The sequence below is a fragment of the Chenopodium album genome, chromosome 9 (assembly GCF_948465745.1).
Source record: "Chenopodium album chromosome 9, dcCheAlbu1.1, whole genome shotgun sequence".
Classification (NCBI taxonomy): domain Eukaryota; kingdom Viridiplantae; phylum Streptophyta; class Magnoliopsida; order Caryophyllales; family Amaranthaceae; genus Chenopodium; species Chenopodium album.
Genome location: NC_137842.1, coordinates 61435181 through 61460285, shown reverse-complemented (window position 1 = coordinate 61460285; position 25105 = coordinate 61435181). Strand labels below are relative to the sequence as shown.

Below are 25105 nucleotides of genomic sequence, written 5' to 3'. Positions count from 1 at the left end.
ATGGTTAAACTAACCATCTTCATGCTAAAAAAAGGTATCTCCAAGAAGAAATTACTCTTGGACCTCAACTTGATGATGAAGAGAGGTAAAAAGACCTTTACCATTGGCAAAGTCTCCACCACACAAGAGTACGAGTTCAATTGCAAAAACACAACCTTATACCATCACTACTACTACTACTCGCCCTCACCATGTTTGGAAGATACCGATGAATCAGAATCTATTAACAAGGTACTAGACGCTATTATCTCTAGTAAAGGTGGTAATACTCGGAATATGAGGGTAACAGACTCTCCATTTCCTTCACAAAATGAACAAAGTATTGGTGATCAACGTGTGGATGACGCGGCTGAGGAGTTTATTCAGAGGTTTTACTCGCAGCTCAAGGAGCAAAGTTGTTGCTAGAGTACAATACTAGTTGTTAACATGCATTATTATGTTGCGGTTAAATTAGTTAAAGATAGTATGAAATACACAAACATATAGGTACGAATGTAGTAATACAATTTGGAAAACTGTGATGTTTATTATGTGCGTCCGTTTTCTTTTCATATGATGCTATCCGTTGTATTGAGTTTACAAGAACTTATGTACTTTGGACTGGCTAATTCCTTTTTGAATGTATAAACTATGCGCGTACCTACTTATATTGGAAAATTCATGTGTAATTTGGTAGGATAGTGACAAACTGACCATAGTGTTATACTTCATATATGAACATAAGTTAAACTCTTTGACCAAGCAAGAGGTGAGAAAATCCACTTCACAAGCTTCACAAAGCAAATAAGAGAGTGTAACCTTTTAATTTTAGAAAATGAATACGTGTGACATTCCATGGACAGAGTTCTTTGACAAATAGTGTGCCATTTTTTTATTTTTACTTTTGTAATATTGCATAAGTTAAACTGTTGGACTAAAAAAACAACATATTTTACCTAGACGAGGTGTACAAACTAAATCTATCTTTTCTGATAGAGAATATCCATAGAATATTCTCATCCTAGGCTTAGGATATATTTTGTATAAGATTATCTTTGATATCTATACATATCTTATAGTTACCTAAATATGATTAGGTTACTCATGGTAACCCTATAAATATTGATCAATGAAAATCACTCTAATCAAGGAGTTTAGATTATCTGACATGGTATCACAGCTTAGGTTAGATCTTAGGATTGTTTATATCTAAAATTTTCTCTTCCCCTGCCGGTGGGTTAGAAAATTAAACCCACCGGCGGGATTCACAAACAATTACATAAAACACACTTTTTTTTGCTTCCGCGTTTTAATTATGGAGTACGATGGGTGACCATCACCGGCAACCCCTCTTGTGCTCCAACTAATTCCCACCACACATAGGAGCTTTGTGCACCACCTCTACCTCTTGGTTCTCCACCTAATACGCCACCTAGCTCACTCATAGTCTTCCTTCTTTAGCCTAATCTGTGAGTGAAATGCAATCTTGCATAGCGTATCCGATGACTGATAATAGTCTTGGATGAGCCAGACCCACGAGACGAACCACCCTTTTGTTTGTCTTTTTTTTTTTCTCAATGTCGTTTTTGGCCTCCACCACCTTAGTTACATTGTAGTCTTGCTCCTGACCCCTTCTACTTGGCAGGAGCCTTGTTCAACTACACTACAATAACTTAAAGGGAGTGTTGGATTTTTGGCACTAACAACACTTATATTTTTTACCTTTTCAATTTATTGTTAATTTTAATTATCACAAGTACATGCGGTGGAATTTGTTATTCTCTAAGTCCAACCGCTACTTAGCTTGTTTTAATTTGGTGGAATTTATCTTGTTGTGTAGGTCAATTTTTGTTTTAGAGGTAAACACTTACTAGTGGTTAAGTGGTGTGGGATTTATGTTATCTTATTTGTTTTTTCTTCAACTGTGATTTCCCATAGTAGTGTAGTGTCTTCTTCCCGATGATGGTTTGATCCCTTAGCTTCTTCTTCTCTGGATCTGCAACTTAGCCCAAGTCTGTGTCCGGCTCTTCTCCTTCTCCTCCGGCCTAGCAGTGCTTATCTCTACTCTACGTAGGTCGTGGCTGTTGCTTCTAATCGTCATCACCGGCATATGTCTACTACTTCTCTTTTGATCATGGGTTACCATACTATCCTTACCGCTCGATGCGTGATTCAGATCTAGTCTGAGCATCCGATTTTCTCCCGCTCCGACTACGGGGGTGTGATAGAGAATATCCATAGAAAATTCTCATCCTAGGCTTAGGATATATTTTGTATAAGATTATCTTTGATATCTATACATATCTTATAGTTACCTAAATATGATTAGGTTACTCATTGTAACCCTATAAATATTGATCAATGAAAATCACTCTAATCAAGGAGTTTAGATTATCTGACATTTTCATTTTTGACAAATAATAATTGAAAATAGTTAAGAGACGATGAAAAGCTAGTCAAAAGTCATTTATCAAACACTTTCTAATTGGTCCTTCAAACTAAAAAATAAAATAAAAATAAACACTATCTAATTGACGTTTTATTTCTTAAACTCTCTTAGAATGACCCTAATTGCTACTATGAAACACCATTTGCAAATAAGTTAATAACCAAAGAAATTGCGGCCACAAATATATAACCTAAATAGAATACTATGATTAAGGAGAAAGAAAAGCTCTATTATCTTTACCTTCTTGATGAGGGTCATGACTTTAGTTAATAAAGATGATGAGTTGTCTATTTGAACTAACAATTTAACAAAAATTACACCTTTGGACCACAACCATGGAGATCTTCACACTTTGTTTCCTCGCCCAAGGATCACAACCTCAAAACCCAATACCAAAGCAAAGTCTTAGCTTAGTTCGTATCTCTACTCGATACCACAAATAATTAAAAACATTGTTAAATGATACCCTTACTTTAGTATTTCTCCAAGTAACAATTACATAACATATTTTTTGCCCTTGCCCCATCTAAACGGGTCTAGACCACACCCATCACAATTGTCCACTTTACACGACCAAAGAGGTTCCATCTCAAAACCATATGGCAATGAGGAAATCGAGTAGTCTCTTAGCCTTATAAAGCGGACACAATTATCTTCTTTCTTCAATGTGGGATACACATGCCAATACAAACTCTCATTTATAAACTCAAACAATGTGATACAACGCACCACTCATAAGTGGGTTTTTTCATTAGCTCAACATACACTCCCCTTGATCTCCTATATCTTAATGTGTCCTATAAATACATAACTTCCATTTTATTAATTAGAAACTTACAACATACATTTAAGATGTGTGTTAGAACACAATTAACATACATAACATACAAAAAATTAATACTCAAAATTAAATCAACTTAATTAACAAGTTTTGACCGTAACAAACCATTCACAAATTAATTTGTATACATCCTTATACAAGATACAAGAGTAATTACGTACAATTATTATACGAAGTACGATTATCGGACCAAAAAAGGCCGTTATAACACAATGAGTTATCACACCATCCTTTTGCAAAACAATTCATTACGTGAAACATGTCAATATTAAAATATCAATTTATTAATTAATTAATATTATTCCATAAAGTTAGAAAAAGTAGAAGTGTTACAAGTTAAGAAATATGAAACTTCATTCTCACCCTCCCACAAACAAAAGTACTCAATATTTTAATATGTCCTGATCAACTTTTTCTTCCTATATATATAACCTCTTCCAATTTCGTTCTCTTCATAACAAAATTAAAGCCTTCTCTTCTTAATTCTTTTTTCTCTCCTAAAATTTTCATAAACACTTAAACCAAAAGACAAATTTCTCTATTAAAAATGGAACCCAAAATAGAAAGCATATCAAGGAAAATATGGAAAATAGTGAGTGTGGCTATTTTCATGATAAAGAAAGGCTTAAGCAAGAAGAAGTTACTCATGGATCTCAACTTTATGATGAAACGTGGCAAAATCACCGGTAAAAAAGCTCTAGGAAACCTTATGTTCCACCACAACTCTCAGGGCGGCGTTGGTGGGCAGTCCAAACTCGCCAATGACGCCCGGGAGTACGAGTTTAGTTGTAGTGACACACCCTTATACCGTCACTACTTCACCAACAAAAGAAAAAATCAACGTCACCAAATAAATGACCAATTTTACATGCCCTACCCTTTAACCTTGGAAGATGGTCAAAATGTTAATCTAGAGGATTTTAACAGCGTGCTAGAAATGATGCTACGTAATGAAGAGGCTGCTGGTGGTCTTTCGGCCCCTTCGCCGGCTTTGCCCGGTCTAGAATTTGGACGGAGCCCTACGGTCCGGCAGCTAAAGATAACGGACTCGCCGTTTCCGGTGCAAAATGTGGAGGAGTACAAGCATGTAGATCAAGCTGCTGAAGATTTCATTAACAACTTTTATTTACAACTTAAGTTACAATAATAGTGTCAAATTATTTCCAAATGAATAATTTGAAGAAAATTTTGTTGAACGGACGTACAATTTTAGAGTAGGACCTTATTTTTTCTCTTTTGAGACAATTTGTCTAAAAAAATGTTTTATTACATTGCAAATTTGTATTGCATGGAAGTATGACATTATAAAAACACTTACTTCAAATAAAATAACAAACTATTAAATACATCCGATCCTTAGCATATACTCCGTAAGATTTGAGAATTATATAAAGTACTCTATACATAATAATTTGAACTAACAAAGTAATCTGTATTAATTTATGTGTATTATTTTATGTGTGGCTATATAATTGTACTATTTAGTACATTTCTATACTATGAAATAGTTTGGGTTCTTTACCTTTTTTCTATTGGGGAAGTTTTCTAAATAATTAAGTTTGTCAGAATTTGTACCATTGAGAGTGTTTGTACTGGCTAGTCAATTACAGATAAAGTGATGAAAAATCAAACATAGTTGGCCATTTAACTTGCTCCTTTCACTTAGGAAAGACCCTTATTGGGTCTTATGATTTGGGTACCTTTTGTGAAATTTGTTATAGAGTTCTTTTAAAAGGTAATTTTCATACCGAATTACTAATATGATTGCACTTGTTATTTGCCAGAATTTATTATAATTTATTCAGTTTAGGTTTTTCGTGTGAGAACAAGATCTAATATAATTTGTACGTAGTATTATTGAAAATGATATCGGATCGAGCAGGCCCCGGTTAATCTCCTAGATAAACTGGGGATGTTTATCTAGGGGTATCCTGGTCATTCCAAGTTAAAAAGAAGGGATATTATGGTAATTAGCTGGTGACAGAGTGAAAGGCCTTGACCATAGTTAATGGTTTTACCTCACTGTATTCGAAATTAGTGAAGATCTTCAATTGTTCTTCGTTGTTGAATCAATTAACTGAACTTCAATCTCAGGCCATCTTTGTTGTTGGGGTCCGTCTATGTTTTGATTTGTTCGTTGGTGGCTCTGTAATTCGGAGTATATTGAAAGCTCAAAGGTAAGCGTTTGAAAAGCTATTAATGGTTTGATTTTGCTATTAATGACCCAATTACCCAACTCATAACCAATTTTCCAGATTTTGCTACTAAGTAGCAAGGAAACAAAATTACCTAAGAAATTACCCAATTTCGACATGCCTTTGACAGCTAGAGTAAACCACCGCCACAATCAGAAAGCCGCCGGAGTTAGATTACAAAGGTAAACCAACGCCACAATTGGAGATTCGACGTACTTTAATTAAATAGAACACCGGTTCGAAATATCAAAGCCACCGCTTTGGTATGCACCGGAAACGCTACACCGTTTCACAACCGGATCTAGCAACAACGATGAACATTAGAGGATGTTGTAGGAGAGAGGACAGGGCGACAGGCCAATAAAGAGGAGAGTAACTCACTAACACCCGTCTGAGTATTTCGAAATATTTTTAACTCAATCGAATACAGACAAAATATACCATGGGTGGGTTAAAGTTAGACATTGCTCCCTAACATCCTTAGAATGCACCGTCAAGTAGCTTTAGTAATGCCAGCTAGACAAAAGTGAGCAAAAATATTTGTTTAATTGGATTTCGCCGCTCCCAATGCGTTTTTATTACCATTATTTTCTCATATCGGATTATTGTATATTTTAAAAATTACTACTTTTATGTATTGCTAATCAAATCCTCAAAGGTTTCCATTGTAAACACATAAATGGGTAAAAATATTCAAGGAAGAGAGCATTATATATTGTACCGTAGTATGTAAGAACTTTAGTTGCCCTTTCATGTATTTCATGAATAAACTTGAGAAGATCAATTATACAGTTTTCCACCATTCTAAATTATTAATTAGCAAAAAAAAATGAATTAACAAATAATGTCTATTATTATGACTATTAAATATGTTAGGAAATTAGGGTGTAATTGTGTTTGATTAATGCGGAACAAGTCAATGAAATTAAGAACGAGAAAACAATAAAGAAGATAAACAAAGAACACAAGGATTTACGTGGTTCGGTCAAAATAGACCTACATCCACGGGTGGGAGATTCGAGAGCTTCTTCACTATAATGGAGAAAGAAACAAGAGAATAATACAAGGAGTCCTAAATCTAATGGCTAAAAAAAAGGTATGATATAATTGATCGACTAAATGGTCCTTTTATAACACAAGGAAACCCTAATAAAACCCTAAAATTGTTCCCCAAATATATTCAAATAGCCGTCATAGAAAAGATATACTTTTAGGAAATATTCCATAAATTATCCTAGAATAACCTAACAACCGAGCTATAGCTCGACAGCTAGCTCATGCCTGCCGCAAGTCCTCATAGGGCCGAGCTATAGCTCACTCGCATAGAGCTATAGCTCGCAGCCTCGTTGCAAATTTCCAGCTTCGTTAGGTTTTCGTAAAACGGGCATAACTTTCTCGTTTCTTATTGGAATTAAGCATATGACCTATCGTTGGAAAGCTATTGAACCAAGCTATCACCTCCAACTTGAATCACCTCAAAATCAGTTGTAGTTTGAGAGATATAAGCGTTCAAAGTCAGCCCTACTAGATTTCGAGTCACAATTATTTAACAATCTCCACCTTGACTTGAAATCGACCAAAAAAACAAGGTAACTCCACCTTGAACCAAAAACCAAGAAGTAATGCTCATAATAAAACATAAAACCTCCACCTTAAACAAAATTCCATAAGCCTACTCACATTAGGCTATCACCAAACGGACATCTTCCATAACTTGTGAACCGGTGCGTCTCCGAACACAAAATTCCGTACACAAAACCATCACATGGCCTAGATTAAGAGTATAATGTCCCGACGCCAAGCATGCTTATCAAAATTGACCAAACTCTCTTCAAACACTTCTTCATCTCAAAAAATCAAACTAAAAAAAAAACTTAAGCAATTCTAGAAAAATAAATATTACATCAAGAATTTCTAAATTGCAATTGTATTTAGTAAATCACAAAAGTACCAAAATTGAGATAAGAAATAGCATAACTAGAACAAAATCTAATGCATAACCAAGATTGCTACTTTATTGCAAATGAAAATCAAAAAACAATCTATCATAGACTCCATATAAAAAAAACCCACCGTTTCTCGTTTTACCAAGAGATCTCAAAGGGGAACTTATCATGAAGAGATCCTAGAAACCGCAACCCCAAAGCTCGTAACCCTAAAGTGCATAATCATCATCATCGTCGGTATTGGCAATATTTGCGGATTTGTCCTTATTGGACTTCTCCACATTCTTCTTCTTAAATTTCCAACACTCGGCTTTGATATGACCCTTCACATGACAATAGTTACAAACTTTTCCTTTACCAAAATTCTTATTACCACCATGAGCAACTAAAGCATTATTTTGAGCCGGATTATTAGATTTATTAACCAATTTATTGTCAATTAAATCTCTTTGAGTTAAGGCATCCTTAACATCCTCCAAACTCAAATCATCTCTACCATACAATAAAGTATCTCGAAAATGCTTATACGTAGGCTGTAAAGAACACAACAACCTAATAGCCATATCCTCATCATCGATCTCAACATCGATGTTTTGCAAATCCATAATAATAGAGAATAATTCATCTAAATAAGACTTAAGCGGTTTACCTTCTTCTAGACGAAGATCATGAAGTCTAGATTTGAGTAGTAGACGGTTGGTCACGCTCTTTGTCATATAAAGTGACTCCAACTTCAACCACAAACCCGCAGAAGTCGTCTCTTTGGCAACCTCTCTCAAAACATCATCAGAAAGACATAATTGAATTGCCGAAAAAGCCTTCAAATCGATCTCCTCCCACGTATCCACCGTCATGCCCGAATGCTTGTTGGATACACCTTCAAGAGCCTTGTGATAGCCACTTTGAACCAAGATGGCTTTCATCTTCAATTGCCATAGGCCAAAGTTCACTTGCCTATCGAATTAATTGATTGGCATTAGAATTTGTCTTGTATTGATTATGCTAGTGGTGATAATTAATTCTAGATCTTTAGTTATTTGATTCGTATTTGATATTTAATAGTCATATATAGTTATTAAATTACTCCGTAACACCCACGACTAAACTTATAGTGATGTCATGTAAGTGTAATAATGGAATAAGATAAATAATATGTCATTGGAAGCTCTTGAAGTCTACTTTCTAACCCAATTAAAATCATATTAAAATATTTTGTAGAATAATAGATATGGCTGAAATAGTGAGACGGTGTCAGTTAATAGAGTTTGATATTTCATTCATATCTTTTTTGTTATAGCTCGTAATTAATATTATAATATATAATTGGAAAGATAATTTCAAGAGCTATCCAACCATCTAAGATTTGGATAAAAACTATGAGGCACGAAAATCATATCTGACTATCTTTGAACGTCTTTTAATTTGAAGAAAATTAGGATTTTCAAGAAGAGGAGTTTTATTCAATTTCAAATTCTTCAATTTTATCTTTTCAAAAAGGATAATTAAGATCTTTTAAAAACTTATAGAAGCTTCTAATTAATCTTAATTGGTTTAGGAATGAGATTAAAGCCTTTGGACCCTCCACATGATCATAGGGTCGTAGGTAAGGTAGGATTAGGTTCGGTTTGGACTCAGTTTAGTATTTTGGCCGTAACTCGTTATAACTCGAATTTGGGCTTATAATATATTGTTACGTTGGAAAGATTTTTTCAAGCCCCATTCAACTATTCAATAATTGGACCCAGATAATGGACCAAAATAAACTGGTCTTAATGCTTTATAAAAGGACACTGAATGAATGATTTTAAGAGACACAAAATGAATTATTTTGGGTTTAAAGGCACGAAAAGATGAAAATAAGTTATGGTTTGGGGAAATGGGCTAGGAATTGGGTTGGTCTAAGAAATATATTGGGATTGAATATAGATTTAAGCACTCCGAGATTAAATACTCAACCCGAACAATAATGGCGATGAAAGGTTGTTCATCATCGGGTTTGGTTTTGGGGAGACATTTATAGGTGTCTACAGAAGCCCCCACTTTGACTAAGTTTGTAGAGACGTCAGTTTCGAAAACGATAGTCAAAGCAATCGATTGGAACGGAGAATGATTTAAGACGTTCTACGATCCTAAATCACTCTAACTTTATACGCCAATACCTGCAAAAAGATGTTAGTTCAACAGATAAAAGAGTAAAAGGATAAAATGCGTCGATTTGTGAAAATGTTAGTTCCAATTCAATTTGGCCCAGAATACTTAATGTCATTAAAGGTCCCAAACCATGGGCCTGGCAATATACTCAAGCCATAAGAGGTCCCAAACCGTGAACCTGGCTCTGATACTATGTTAAATACGAGTTTGGGCTGCACTAAGAGAGAGAGAGAGAGAGAGAGAGAGAGAGAGAGAGAGAGAGAGAGAATCCTCTTCATAAGACCAAAGGAAGGTCCATCCCAAAACGATATGGCAATAGGAGTAGTAGCTCCTTAACCTTATAAAGTGCTTAACTCCCTCTTCTTCAACCAATGTGGGAGACTTACATGTGACGATACTTGGGAGGTTTATTCTTCAACACTCCCCCTCACATGTAAGGTCCATTTTAACTTTGTTTCATGTGATTTTTTGGGCTAGAGTGCTTCTTCACTCCCCCTCACATGGACCAATTCTTGGCCCAGTGAACTTTAACCATTTAAGGTCCCATATCGTGAATCTGGCTCTGATACCATGTTAAATACAGGTCTGTGCCGCACCCGTAAACCAAGAGAGAGAATACACTTCACAAGTCCAATTCAAGGAGGTTTCATCCCAAAATCATATGGCTATAGGAGGATTAGCCCCTTAGCCTTAAAAAGTTTTTAACTCTATCTTCTTTTATCAATGTGGGAACTCTTACATGTGATATTTGGTGGGATATACTTCAATATATATGCTCTGCTAAGAGTTACATGATTGTTTTTCTTCTACTCAATAATGACTTGTTTTTATTAATAAAAAAAAAAAAAAAAAAAAAAATTCTCCGTGGAACCTTGTTTTGAAAGTGAAAGAACACAACCTATAAAATAAAGAAAGAAATAAAGAGTACACTCACTTACATAGTCACTTTAACTAATACACTAACTCACTAAGTGGTAGTACTTAAAAGAAGAAAACAGCCAAAAACAATAATGGCTAAAATACAAATGCATCTTTGTCCCTTCTTACTATTCACTTCTTGCCACCTTACCCTCAATCAACCTCAAGATTCCAGGATCAAACATAGCTAAGGCTTGGATCTGTGGAAGATCCATCTACTAATGGATGATGCACGTCAAGAGATTGCTAGATTACTTTATTGAGACTTTTTCTCGCCACATGTATAGGGAAGCCAATCGTGCAATAAATTATGTTACAATTTTAGGTTATCATTGAGGTATTTATCAGGATATAACTATTTATAATAGACAATAGATTTTCTTACATTCTTTCTTTAGATAATTAAGGTCGGTTGCAATTTTAATAAAAGACTGTTTATAAAAAAAAAAAAAAAAAAAAAAAAAAAAAAAAAAAAAAAAAGACTACTCTATCCTAGCCTTCTTTATGTAATTTTTTTTCTATAATAATAATAATAATGTTATTACTTCTATGATAGAACTCCATGTATCTTTAGATATTGTTCTTATTTTGACTTTTAAATTGTTTACTACAAGACAATCACTGTCAAATTAAGAGCAACGTACCAATTGGTTGTTGGTGTAGTGGTGATTGGGACTACATTTGGTAGGGAGGACCCGTGTTCGATCCCCCGCAACAACAATCGGGAGGGGACTGAAACCTAACCACCCAGAACTGATCCCCGAATCCGGATTAGCCCAAAGGGTGAACTGGATGGAACACCAAAAAAAAAAATTAAGAGCAACGTCTTTCTTTAAACTTCTTGATACTACTTAAACTAATTGAAGAAAACAACATTAAAATTATTTACAAGTCATGTATATGAGAGCTTATTACAACATGACATTGATGACATGCAACTTATTCTTAATCAAGATGCGGAGTAATATTTTAACAGAACATATTTCTTCCAATTCGATATTTAATGATCCCCGATCCAAAGTTTTCTTCTCTTTATGTGCTGCATAAATAAATTAGATTATGAGTTGTCAAGCAATGTATGACCATTAATTAATCACTAATATATACACAAACTAATAATTAACACTCACTAATAATTAACAAAATTAAATCATTTGAATGGATAAGTGGATAATATGGCTACTGTATATCTGTATGAGTGAATAATTGAGGGAACTTTACTGGTTGTTTATCCATATATCTGTTTAAGCATTAATCATTTTGTGGGGAAGACTTCCTAAAACACCACATAATCTTCTTTACACTTGTCTACCTTTCTTAGAATTCAATGGAAAAAATAATTAACATTGCAATGAAGTACAATACATAAGAGAATATATATACATTAAAATTCATATATAGGTAGAACTTTATTATAAAGTATATTATTTTATTCATATGGCTCTTATTCATTGGTGCCACATAAGATGTGACTCGTCATATTTTTTTTACTATGGTGTTAAAAATTTCGTACGATGTTAATTATATGGATGAGGATAAATTAGGGATGAAATTTAAGAAAGTTTGTATATTATAACTATGGCGAAGATGTTTCCTTTGATCTTGATTCTTGAATATCAATCACTAAGAATAACTAGGATATATCATCTAATAATTATTATTAAATATCTTTATTTCAATTAAATGTAATAATATATTTTGTTGAATTAAAATTACATTCAATTCCGAAGAAATTGAATGTCCAAATAGGCCAAGTACCTTACCAAACATTTGTTCGCGTCGCATAATCCTTGATTCTTTACACAACACATCATCTGCTACATAAAATTGTAACTATAACAACTACTTTGTTGTCACAAATTGTGACCTTTAGCTTTATTTTTGAAAGGATCATTAACTAGATAACTAATGTACATCAACTGTGCTAAACTATACATGATGTTTTGTTTAGTTGCTCTATATAAAGTTTGCATCCCTAACTGACATAGTACTACGATACCCTTGTTTTGAATAAGAAAGATATAGTAGGGATCTTAATTAAATCTCTATTTGTTAGTTGAATTAATGACAATTGAAGCAATAATCCACCTATTCAATCTAGCTGATCTATTTTGCCGCTACACTAAGTACTCATAGAGCATTCCTAGATTTACAAATGGCTCCAATCCTAGCTAATGAAGAAAGGAATGAATATAGAAGCATTTATGTATACATAAATTGAAGTCACATTGGATGACAATTAGCTAATTAGGCTAAAAAAGTTACCCTAAAAAAGTGTACGTACCCATATGTTGTCTAGAAGAACCCCATCAATAATTTCATCCTAAAATCTACACACCAAACATAGTATAACAAAATAAAGAATAAATTTATTGCAAAAGCTAAAGTTAAAAATTGAAAAGGACATAAACAAAACTTTTTTGCCTAAAAGTCATGTAGATGGTGGCCTGCCCTTGATTAAATTATTCATGCACTGTTACTAATTAATATTATTGGGAGCTCCATTAATATAAAGTTTCCACTCATAAAACCTTAGTCTTAAGCTTCAACTCTTGCTAGCTCAATTCCTTAGCTATAAATACACCTTCCACCATTTCTTTTTTCACCACACCAAAAACATCTCTTAATTAGTCTCTCAAAAATACAACATTCTCATCACAAACTTATCTAATCCAATAATAATCTAGGAAAGATGGAGCAAAACCTACCAATAATCACAAAAAAGCTATATAACATGGTTAAACTATCCATCTTAATGCTAAGAAAAGGTATTTCCAAGAAGAAATTACTGTTGGACCTCAACTTGATGATGAAGAGAGGTAAAAAGACCTTTACCATTGGCAAAGTCTCCACCACACAAGAGTACGAGTTCAATTGCAAAAACACAATCTTATACCATCACTACTACTACTACTCGCCCTCACCATGTTTGGAAGATACCGATGAATCAGAATCTATTAACAAGGTACTAGACGCCATTATCTCTAGTAAAGGTAGTAACCCTCGGAATCTAAGGGTAATAGACTCTCCATTTCCTTCACAAAATGAAGAAAGTATTGGTGATGAACGTGTGGATGACGCGGCTGAGGAGTTTATTCAGAGGTTTTACTCGCAGCTCAAGGAGCAAAGTTGTTGCTAAAGTACTAGTTGTTAACATGTATTATCATGTTGCGGAAAAATTAGTTAAAGATAGTATGAAATACACAAACATAAAAGTACGAATTAATGTAATACAATTTAGAAAACTGTGATGCTTAATATGTGCGTCCGTTTTCTAAAATATGATGCTATCCGTTGTATATGAAGTTTTCTTGAACTTATATATGTACTTTGGACAGGCTAATTCCTTTTTGAATGTATAAACTATGCGTACTTATATTAGAAATTTCATGTTTTTTGTTATAATTCATGTGTAATATGTTGGGATTGATAATGAGATTAGTGACCAACTGACGACCATAGTGTTATACTTCATATACTACGTATGAGCATGAGCCACACCAATGCAAGCAAGAGGTGAGAAAAAACACTTTACAAAGCAAATGGATTGTAAAATCGTACTCCCTATATGATAATAAGGGGAGTAACCTTTTAACCTTTGAAAATGATCGAATACCCCTGATGTTCCATGGGCATAGTATGTCAACAAATAGTGTGCCAACCCATTTTTTTCAATATCGCATAAGTTAGACTCTTGAACTGAAGTAACATATTTTACCATGATGAAAACCACAAACTAAATCTATCTTTTCATTTTTGACAAATATTGACTTTGTAGCCAACCAAATATGTAGAACTAATTAACAAAATGTTTCTTGCACGTTTTACCAATTTAAAAAGTCAATAGTCAAAAGACGATGATAATAAAGACCAGTCAAAAGTCATTTATCAAACATTTCTAGTTGGTCCTTCAAAAGAATAAATAAATAAATAAACACCATCTAAATGATGTTTTATTTCTTAAACTCTCTCTTAGAATATAAGAACCCTAATTACGTGAAACACCATTTGCAAACAAGCTTATAATCAATGAAATCGCGACCACAAATATATAACCTAAATTGAATCCTATGATTTAGGAGAAAGAAAAGCTCTATTAACTTTACCTCCATGATAAGGACCATGACTTTCGTTAATAAAGATTGGCAACACCTTTACACCTTTGGACCACAACCATGGAGACCTTGACACTTTGTTTCCTCGCCCAAGGGTCACAATATCAAAACCCAATACCAAAGCAAAGTCAATTAGCTTAGTTCGTATCTCTACTTCATACCACACATAAAAACATTGTTAAATAATACCCTTCACTTTATTATTTTTTCACGTATCAATTAAATATCTCATATTTTGGCCACATATATCTATGTGAGTTAGAGTAGATGGACAGCCCAGTACTTTATAGTTTGTGATTGATTTTTATTTTAATAATTTTGATTTCCATAGCTTATATGATATGTATCAAATTATCGATCAATCACAAAATCAAGAACGAATATATGTAGCTCAATCTTTATCTAGTTACTTACTATACGCGACATATTCATAATGGTCACACCAATTAATATGATTAATAGAGAATATCCATAGAATATTCTCATCTTAGGTTTAGGATATATTTTGCATAAGATTATCTTTGATATCTGTACATATCTTACGTTACCTAATATGATTAGGTTTCTCATTGTAACCCTATAAATATTGATCAATGGAAATCACTCTAATCAAGGAGTTTCTATTATCTGACATAGTATCACAGCTTAGGTTAGATCTTGGGATTATATACAAAAATTCTCACCCTATCGGTGGGTTAGAAAATTAAACCCACCGGCGGGATATACACAAATTTTTTATGCTTCCACAAACACACACATATAGATTTTTTTTTTCTTTTAATTTCTCAAAGTTTTTTTTTTAAAATCTTTATGTAGCCTTGCGCCTCCCATCGATAGTAGCAACCGCGAAAGTCGCCTCCATCATTAGTGGCAATCGCATACACTACCGCCCCCCACTACTGGCAGTAACCATATCTGCCAACCTACTCCATGTGCCGCACTGTATTTCCACCTCCTCATGACCAACAATGATTCTTACATTGCCCCATTGGTTTTTCTACACTTAATCATATAGATTTTGTTTTGGTGGTGGTATACCAGAATAAGGTCAACTTTTGCACATCTCTTTTGCTATCAAGTTGGCTCCTCTTATTGTTGCAGCACCTGGAATCTTTGTGGAGTATTGATTTTTGCTACCTAGGTTTCTCTTTTGAGAATTGACTAATTTCAAGCAGTGGAATTTAATCTTTTTCTTGCGCAATTTTTTTTGTTTTTCTTCTGTGATTTCACGTAGTAGTGTAGTGTCTTCTTCCCAATAATGGTTTGATCCCTTAGCTTCTTCTTCTCTGGATCTGCAACTTAGCCCAAGTCTGTGTGCGGCTCTTCTCCTTCTCCTCCGGCCTAGCAGTGCTGATCTCTACTCTATGTAGGTCGTGGCTGTTGCTTCTCATCGTCATCACCGGCACATGTCTACTACTTCCCTTTTTGATCATAGGTTACCATACTATCCTTACCTCTCAATGCGTGATTCAGATCCAGTCTGAGCATCCGATTTTCTCCCGCTCCGACTGTGGGGGTATAATAGAGAATATCCATAGAATATTCTCATCTTAGGTTTAGGATATATTTTGTATAAGATTATCTTTGATATCTGTACATATCTTATGTTACCTAATATGATTAGGTTTCTCATTGTAACCCTATAAATATTGATCAATGGAAATCACTCTAATCAAGGGTTTCTATTATCTGACAATGATCAATGTATCTACTTTGGTGACTAGTTAGTTGTATGGGATATGAGAATGTCACATTGACATTCAACATGATTAACCTAGCATATCTTTGGGTTACGAACTAGAAAGATACCTTGAAACAATCGCGTTGTCTCAACCACTAGATAAGAGGAGCTTGTCCCGGTTGATGTCGCATATTAACAAATTTTGTTGATATAATGGCAATTCCGCAATTATGTTGTACGCATTTTGCAATATATTCATTGTTTAATTGAAACGCTGAGCTGGACCCTATTATAGCTGGCAAGTTTAACCGTTGTGGTTAAAAGGGTGTAGTGGACGGATTAGTTGACGGCATTAAGTGTTACTTTTTGCTTTTCTTCTGATTGAAAGAAACGAAGAGAGAGAAAACAATATAGGGAGATATGAGAAACCAATGTGATAGGATATTTGATCTGAGAAACCAATTGAATAGCACATTCAGTCCTTTGATCATTGTTCGGTGTTGTTGGTAGTAGCTGGAACCATGTTTTGTTATGAAGAAATCGACTTATCGGTGGAGCTTAATTGAAATTGGGGTTGGTTGTTTATTTAGGTAAGTTGTCCAATCCATGGGTTAATTTTGTATCCTGTTGTAATTTGGTTGAAATTTTGCTTGAAATTTGGATTAATTTGTATTTATTATTACCTACAGAACTATCAATGTTCATCATTCTGATTTGGTGTGAAATTATTGTTAATGGTTATAATTGGTGTTCTAAACCTCAAATTTTAAATTGTATTGGAACAAGATAGATAATTATATTCATTTAATAATGAAAGTTGGTGTTTATACTGGTGAAACAATTGTTATTGTTTTTATAATTTGATAGTTTACATTGTTTGTATGCGGAATGAATGGTTATTGGTAAATTGAGTCCAGACCTACAGTGTTACTCTACTGTCTTATCCTCGTACTGTATGCATTTGAGTTCTTATTCTGCTTCATAATTATGGTAATTGTTATAATTTCAGATACTGTCAGTGTATTGTATTGAATGCTATGGAAGAAGAACGGGTGAATCCCTTGATAGGTTCTGAACATGAGTTAAGTATGTTTGAACATCAGATTGTAGATGATAGTGTAGAAGGGCCTTCTTTAGATAGCCTGACACCTTATGTCCAACCATCACCTTCGAGGCATCATACCTTTAATTTAACATCTCCAGTGAAGACTTTGGAGACAGTGGAGACTATTGTTTCGACAAACAAGATTAGCGTTTATTGTACAGTTGAGTCACCTAGAGAAGGGATCGTGTTTAAGAGCTGGGAGGATGTTGAAATGTATTACAAAGAGTACGCTGAGCAGCATGGATTTGGTGTTTGTAGACAATCAGGGTCCTTCTCTAAGGGAAAGGACAAGAAGGAGAGGAGGGGAACTACATGGCGTTGTGAGTGTTGGGGTGCCCCCGATATGAGGGCGAGGAGGGAAGCGAAGAAAAGGGCTAAATCTATGGATATTTGTGGTACGTTGGCAACAGGGAATGGTGACATTGTTGGAAATGAATTGAGTCGTGGGAAAAGAACTTCGAAGAAGTGTTATTATTTGGCTAGAATATATGCTAGTGTGAATTCTGATGGAGAGTGGATATTGAGGACTGTTGTACTTGATCATACCCATGATTTATCCCCTACTGGTTCGAAATTGGTGAAGGAATATCGGATGAAGAAGTATACTTCTAATGTGAAGAGGAACTTGTTTGAGTTTTATGAAAATTGGGTACCTGTCAGTCAAATCCATGGGTGCATGGCCACTCAGAAGGGGGGTGCAGATAACTTGCCAACTGTGAAAGACCTCCAACATGAGGTTTATAAGGAAAGGCGACTGAAAAGGGAAGGAGGTGATGCTGCTGCCATGATGGGTTATTTTGATCGCATGCAAGCTGATAACCAAAATTTTTTCCATGCACATCGGCTTGACGAAGAAGGTCGGCTGAAGGATGTTCTTTGGGTTGATGTTAGAAGTCGGGTCGCTTACAAGTAATTTGGAGATGTTGTATGCTTTGATGCAACGTACCTGACTAATGCATACGAGCTTCCTTTTGCAAATTTTGTTGGGGTTAATCACCATGGCCAGTCATTACTTTTGGGTTGTGCTCTTGTCTCACACGAAACCTGTGAGACCTACCGGTGGGTATTTCAACAGTGGCTTGCATGTATGGGCAACATACCCCCTGGTGCTATCCTTACGGATCAAGCTACTGCTATGAGAAAACCCGTGGCTGAAGTTATGCCCTCCTCTCGTCACCGATCGTGCATTTGGCATATTGTAAGGAAATTCTCGGACAAGTTAGGCAAATGCAAACAGTAAGTAAATGAACTTATGAGTGTTATGTTTTTTAATATATTATGGATTGATGTTAGGACTGACGGCAGTTTGTGTTATTGCTTTTGGTGGTATTATTTTTCTTACTGTTTTGTTGAAATTATGTGGAAATGTTGTGGAAATTTTGATGTTAGGATTGACACCAGAAGTTTTGTGAAATTTTTTTAATGAACATTTTGCAATGGGAAAACTACTAGGTATGGCTATGTGGAATGTTAGGATTAACACCAGATATTTTAATGGGAATACTTCTAGGTATGGCTATGTGGAATGTCTGATTAACTAAATTAATGTTGGTTGGTTTTGTAATATTGTCCCTATATGACAGATTGGAGGACAAGTTTACTGTTATCTTGAGGAAATGTACAAGTTTACTGAATTGTTTGTTTCAATTGTGGCAGCTATGCTGAATTTAAGAGCCCCTTAAAGACTCTTATTTATGAGAGTTTCACAGTAGAAGAGTTTGAGTTCCGGTGGAACTCGTTGATGAAGAAGTACAATTTAGAGGAGAATGATTGGTTATGTGATCTCTTTGAAGAAAGGCATATGTGGGTTCCGGCCTTTATGAAAGAGCATTTTTGGGCGGGAATGAAGACAACACAGCGTGTTGAAAGTATAAACAGTTTTTTTTTATGGCTTTGTGAATAGGCAAACGAAGCTCCATGAATTTTCGGAGAAATATACTAGGGTAATGGAGAAGCGTGTCAAATCGGAATTGGATGCCGATGCAAGATGTGGCAAATATGTTCGCAGGTTGGTAAGCGGATTCACAGTGGAGAAACTTTTTCAAAAAATATACACGGATGCAAAATTCCAAGAACTCCAAATAGAGTGTGCTAGGATGGGGTATTGTTATCCCAAGGTCAGGCGTGATATCGGTAATCAAAAGACTGAGTATATCCTTGAGGACAGGGTTTGGATAATACCAGAAGGCATGAGTGAGGATGTTATTACAGATAGACGGCGATGGGTCTCTGTGGTTTTTTATCATGAAACCAAAGATGTGTGCTGTGATTGCCAGAAATTTGAGACATTTGGGATTCTGTGCAAGCATGCCATACGTGTGTTTGAGGACAACCATGTTTTGGATATTCCAAAGAAATATATACTTGATCGGTGGAGGAAAGACATACCAAGGAAACATACTCGTGTTAAAGTAGCCTACCACGATCCTGGGGAAACTCCCCAAGTGAGGCATTATCGTAAAATGATGATTGAGTTTGAGGACATTTGTGATGAGGCCTCGGCTGTTGATGACATTGAGACGGTTGATATGGTTATTTCAACCCTGCAGCAACTGCGTGTCAGTGTGAAACAAAGCAGAAAATCTTTCCTTGAAAAGCAAGCTGCACTTCCTTCATTACCTGCTTCTCAGATAGCACCTTCTGAAATTGCATCAAACACCATGCCAACCCAGTTTCATACACCTTGCTCAGTTGATAAGCAAGACTCACAGGTTATACATGTCAAAGATCCTGTGACACGCAAGAAACCTCGAGGCCGGCCAAAAGGTTCAAGGTACAAGAGCCCAGCTGAGACTGGATATAAGATTAAGAAAAAAACCTCAGTATCTCAAACTAACCAGAAGATTAACCGGTGAGGTCACAGTTTCATTTTTGGTTATTGTATCTGCATTCTCTTCCATTTGTGTTACAACAACTTTGATTATTTTGCAGGGAAAAAGAAAGAGAACAACACGGGCACTTAGCGCGTTGTATGAGGATTGCATTGACCCTGACTTGATCGAAGACATGAATGATTCTGGTGAGGTATCAGATCGATCTTTTGAGTTTTGATTCGTGTTACTCGGTTGTTTAGTGTCATCCCACACACAGCACCTATTTTCTGGGTATATTCAGTATTTGGGATTTTGTTGTTGTATAAATGTCAACCTTTTGCAGTCCACCTGGCATTATTTTGTTGAACTATATTAACTTAAATCAGACCTCCATAGATGAAGGTATCCTGTACTGATTCTTTTGTTGAACTATATTAAATTTTAGCGTACGACGTGGCATGGTCACCGTAGTATTAATGTAATTTTGTAGTAGGAACTCAATGGTTAACTGTAATTTTGTATTTATTATTTTGCTATTCCTATCTCAATTGTTGACATTCCGTTGCTATGTTTTTGCAATTTTCAAGTTTTAAAACACATGTCCATAGTCAAGTACTTGTTTTCTGGACTTGTCCAACAATTCCTGGTCCAATCCAACTTAACTAGGTTATGAACTGGTCCAACAATTCCAAAAACAAGTCCACTCTCAATTAAATCTCTTCACACATATTCTCTATTTAGTGGTTTTCTGTACTGGGCCAAAACACTTTGATTTGTAATTGTTATTAGGCCCATCATAGATATTGATATATTGATAGACATTGACAAGTCTCATAAGTGCTTAATTTTTTTTAAAAAAAAAAATAAACATGTTGATGGTGTTGCCACATCAATGATCTATACGTCCAGATACCTTTGATGGTTGCTCTTGAGAATTCTAAGTTTGTAACAACATAAAGACACCACATACAGTAGTTCCACCAGTACATTAGTTTATGATGAAATACAATTCATTTATTTGCTGTATTTGAGAGCATAGTATTGTAACTTTGAAATAAGATTTGTCATTTAAAAATTGACTACACACGTATTGTAGTACTCGGGTATGTTGATTAAAAAAACAGTTTTATACCAACCTTTGATTCTTAGTTAAACTCTATTATATTTTTATATTTGTGATATTTTCGTTAAACTCTATTAGAATAGAATACATATTATGCTTGATGTTGTAGTTCAACTATATTTCATAAAAGTTATTTAAATACGCCTATGTAATGGCCTATTGAGCCCATTAAGCCCTATAAGCTTGTAATATACCAAATACCAACTGGTGAAAAGCACAAAACATGAAATAGACCCAAACACAGTAATCCATTAACTTGACAACATACTAACAATACATAAACAAAGGCTATTACATTAGGAGAGGCCATTACATAAATAGAGCCCATTACTACATCAACAGATCCATAGCAATGTTAAATCACACTGCAAAAGCTAATTCCACTTCAGATCACTGGTTTACTACCTAATTAGGAATAGGTGGACATGACAAAAGTTACTACACCACTACGACTTATATTACAATAGCTTTGACAAAAGACACAACATATTGTTCCACCATTAATACAATTTTTGGAGACAAAATAAAACCAGGCACTGTGAAATGTGGATCATACAACATGGACTCAAAAGTAATTAGGGAGGACTACAACCTTGTCACCGTTCTTAATCCCAACATCCCGAACGGTGTCGACTGTGGTTACGACTTTGTCTTCATGCATCATGAGCAAGTTTGTAGGATCTCCCTTTATCTCCTTAGCCCAGATATGGAATAACCTGCACAAAGGCGTGTCTAACTTGCTCTGCACTTGAAGCTTAACCTTGTGACGGTGGCCGGTGTTTTTGATGAAGAAACACTTGATCCGGGTGTTACAGTTGATCACCCCAGGCTGATATCAATACAAAAACAGTTATAAATCTATTGACTTTGTTTACCAAAAAACCCAATGTAACAATCACTTTAAATTATTTACCATACACATGTAACAAATGTGGAAAAAGTATAGCAGTTTTCATATGATTTATGATTGCATTACCACAATATAAAAAATAACTGAACTCGTATATGTTAAAATGCTTACCAGACCAACGACGAACAACACATCTCCACTGTCGAGCCCAACCTCAGTAGGACGTTGATCAGAGTGAATTTGGTTAGCACCCTTGTACACTCTTATTTTGTGTGAATCCACGTCAATCTTTGCAGCGTAGTCTTCAAAAATTGCCTCAAACGTTTCATCACTTCTTATGTCGTACATGACACCAACGTCACCGGGGGTGTGGCTCCTTAGGATGATAGAGAACACGACAACGTCGTTCTGAACTGGTACAGTCTCCTCGTTCAGATCAACAACCTTGACCGGTTGTTTACCTTCCCTGTAATCCGGTCTAAGGACATCATTACGGGTCAGTGGAGAAGAGTAACTTGGTTCCTCTTTAGGTTGTTTTAGAATGAATGGTATGTGGTGCTTACAGAGTGGAAGAGAGCTACGAGGCGTAAAAATAATTTTTGGAGTGAATTTCATGGCCTTACGAGCATTTTTTGCAAGGACTCTGGCAAGAAATCCTACGACGGTGGTTGAATTTAGCGGCCAACTTTCGGGAGGATGATTTACCAGTCTTAGTAGAGCTGGAACCAACCAGAACAAAGATTGGTGAGTTGCTTGCCATTCTGTAGGTATTCACTATGTTAGAGTATGGAGGATACTAGTTCTAGGGTTTATAAGTTTCTGGGTAAGAGGAACTTGCCTAACAACAGCGAAATATATAAGATAGGTCCTCTGGTGAAATTTGAGCGCCAAAACAAGTAATTTTTTTTGTAATTATTTTTTCCCCTAGTCAATTAAGTTTTTAGTTTCACTGTTATTTCAACAAATCATGTTAACTAATGAACTCTTAGATTAATTTTTTATCGGTTTATATAGTCTGAACTTATTCTTTATATTAGCATTATTTAAGTGTAACTGAAAAACCAATAAAGTATATCAGTTCATTCTAGTAAAATAGTAACTAGATTGTGTTTGTATAACAATTTCAGATTAATACGCACAAATGATTTAGTAACAAAGGATTAACTAACCCAAACGTCAACTAATCATTTATGGACAATGAACGCGTAACCCAATATTAAATTTGGATCGGAGGTTTGGGTTTACCACATTATTTAAGGGTTTAGGGGCCATCAACTATCTACCTAATATCCGTAGAGTTATTAGAGGAAAACGGTTAATTCTAGTACCACAGTAGGTCCATTTTCTTTGTATAATAATATCCTAATACTATGTACAAATTTAGATACAATGAATGCGTAACGCAGTAGTTAATGTCCGATCGGAGGTTTGGGTTTAGGACATTAATTTAGGGTTTTAGGGGTCATCAACTTTCTAACTAATATCTACAGCAATACCTAAGGCTACCGGTAAATTGTAGATGCACAAACAAATTGTACATGCATTTCCTTACTTTGTGCAAATACTATGAACTGAATTCAACTCAATGAAATGAATTGAGATTCAGTTGAACTGAACTAAGTACAATTGAATCCAACTGAGTTGAACTGAATTGAACTTAATCTCAACTTCAGAGAACAGGCCATAACTTACCCAACGTTAACTACTCCTTTTCGGACAATGAATGCGTAACACAATATTTAATTTTTAGTCGATATAGTTCAAAATTTTATTCAATGATAGATTAATTGAAATTATAGTATAAAATTTAAAGCTATATATTTATATTTCATATTCATTGTTACAATCATTTTAGAAGTTTAAAAATAATTTATTACGTGATTAATTAATTGATGACGTGTTCAATTTTTCGGATCACAATGCGTATAAACTGAGTACTATTTGGAACGACATTTCGGATTAATTAATCGTATATCCATAGCTCTTATTGTGTAACAAAAACATAAACTTAGACCTAAAGTAAGAGCTATAATTAACCTTTGTTATTGACAACGGACATGTAGACTTGATTCTATGGAAATTTACTTGATATTTATGTGTGAAACTCTATATTGATGGTCGCATGCTTCAGTATTCAAGCTGACAAAATTTATTCTTCAAGGTTTCAGCTGACAAAAGCTAAGCTTGAAGATTTTGGTACAGTGACCCTTAGATTTTCGTAAAGTCACCCTTAATATATATTATTCATATTTCATGCTGAATATCTGCTCCGATTGTACTTCTAAGTTCATTACTTCATGTAACACAGCAATTGATTAAAAGGATTGGTAATATACTAAAATGCTAGTATAGATAATTAGTTTTTTTTAATAGTTATTTAAAATTAATTTCACATTAACTCAAGATTAATAAACTTAATATTAATATGTTAATATATTAAACTTAATATTAATATATTAACGATAACATATTATTTTTAAAATATATGACAAATTAGTAGAGCTGCTATATTTATTCTTCAAGTGCTTTACAATATACCATTTTATTATCAGTATTTCTTAATATAGTTTATGTCACAATTCCACCATAAGATAATGGAATACTTAATCCCCTAAACAATTTGAAATTGGTGAATATGTTATTGAAAACCAAAGAATTACCCCTACTACTCCCTACAATTGGATGCATGTGCTTTGGAAATTATAGAGTGGCTAAAAAATCATTGAACCTCTCCCCAAACACTCTATCTTTAGTCTTGTCAATCTGTAATAAATGCAGGACATAGGTAGTACATATGTAGCACACTCAACAATGTTACGGTCCACTATGAGTAGAACAAAGTTTCTGAATTAATATATTGCCTTACGAAAATTCATGATAAACTTTAAAACCTTACCCTGTGGTCTAACCCTTTCAAATCTATTAGTACGACTGCACCC

At 34.7% G+C, this 25105-nt stretch overlaps 4 protein-coding genes across 5 annotated transcripts; all 4 read left to right on the top strand.

The window, feature by feature from the left end:
- Positions 1 to 405, top strand: LOC145557869 (uncharacterized). The gene has a single exon (XM_081619047.1). The coding sequence runs from the start codon at positions 1 to 3 to the stop codon at positions 403 to 405; it is 405 nt and encodes a 134-aa protein (XP_081475173.1).
- A 3411-nt stretch (positions 406 to 3816) lies between these two features.
- Positions 3817 to 4416, top strand: LOC145557868 (uncharacterized). The gene has a single exon (XM_081619046.1). The coding sequence runs from the start codon at positions 3817 to 3819 to the stop codon at positions 4414 to 4416; it is 600 nt and encodes a 199-aa protein (XP_081475172.1).
- Positions 4417 to 13213: 8797 nt separating this feature from the next.
- On the top strand, positions 13214 to 13618 carry LOC145557866 (uncharacterized). Its single transcript, XM_081619045.1, has one exon. It carries the CDS (start codon positions 13214 to 13216, stop codon positions 13616 to 13618), a length of 405 nt encoding a protein of 134 aa, XP_081475171.1.
- Positions 13619 to 16642: 3024 nt separating this feature from the next.
- Positions 16643 to 20680, top strand: LOC145560037 (protein FAR-RED IMPAIRED RESPONSE 1-like). 2 transcript variants are annotated; one of them, XM_081621292.1, is made up of 3 exons: positions 16643 to 16865; positions 17285 to 18616; positions 19037 to 19320. In XM_081621292.1, exons 1-2 carry the CDS (start codon positions 16807 to 16809, stop codon positions 18291 to 18293), a joined length of 1068 nt encoding a protein of 355 aa, XP_081477418.1. In that variant the 5' UTR covers positions 16643 to 16806; the 3' UTR covers positions 18294 to 18616; positions 19037 to 19320. The 2 variants fall into 2 exon arrangements, with proteins under 2 accessions (XP_081477418.1, XP_081477419.1); XM_081621293.1 differs by lacking the exon at positions 16643 to 16865 and adding an exon at positions 20312 to 20680 and having other exon boundaries at positions 18295 to 18616; positions 19037 to 20231.
- Positions 20681 to 25105: the final 4425 nt, after the last annotated feature.

Excerpts from the sequence above, each read along its gene's own strand:
- LOC145557869 (XM_081619047.1), top strand. The coding sequence starts at position 1 with ATGGTTAAACTAACCATCTTCATGCTAAAAAAAGGTATCTCCAAGAAG.
- LOC145557868 (XM_081619046.1), top strand. The coding sequence starts at position 3,817 with ATGGAACCCAAAATAGAAAGCATATCAAGGAAAATATGGAAAATAGTG.
- LOC145557866 (XM_081619045.1), top strand. The coding sequence starts at position 13,214 with ATGGTTAAACTATCCATCTTAATGCTAAGAAAAGGTATTTCCAAGAAG.
- LOC145560037 (XM_081621292.1), top strand. The coding sequence starts at position 16,807 with ATGAAGAAATCGACTTATCGGTGGAGCTTAATTGAAATTGGGGTTGGT. Across the intron at positions 16,866-17,284 it reads GGGGTTGGTTGTTTATTTAG|ATACTGTCAGTGTATTGTAT; the intron begins GTAAGTTGTCCA and ends TTATAATTTCAG.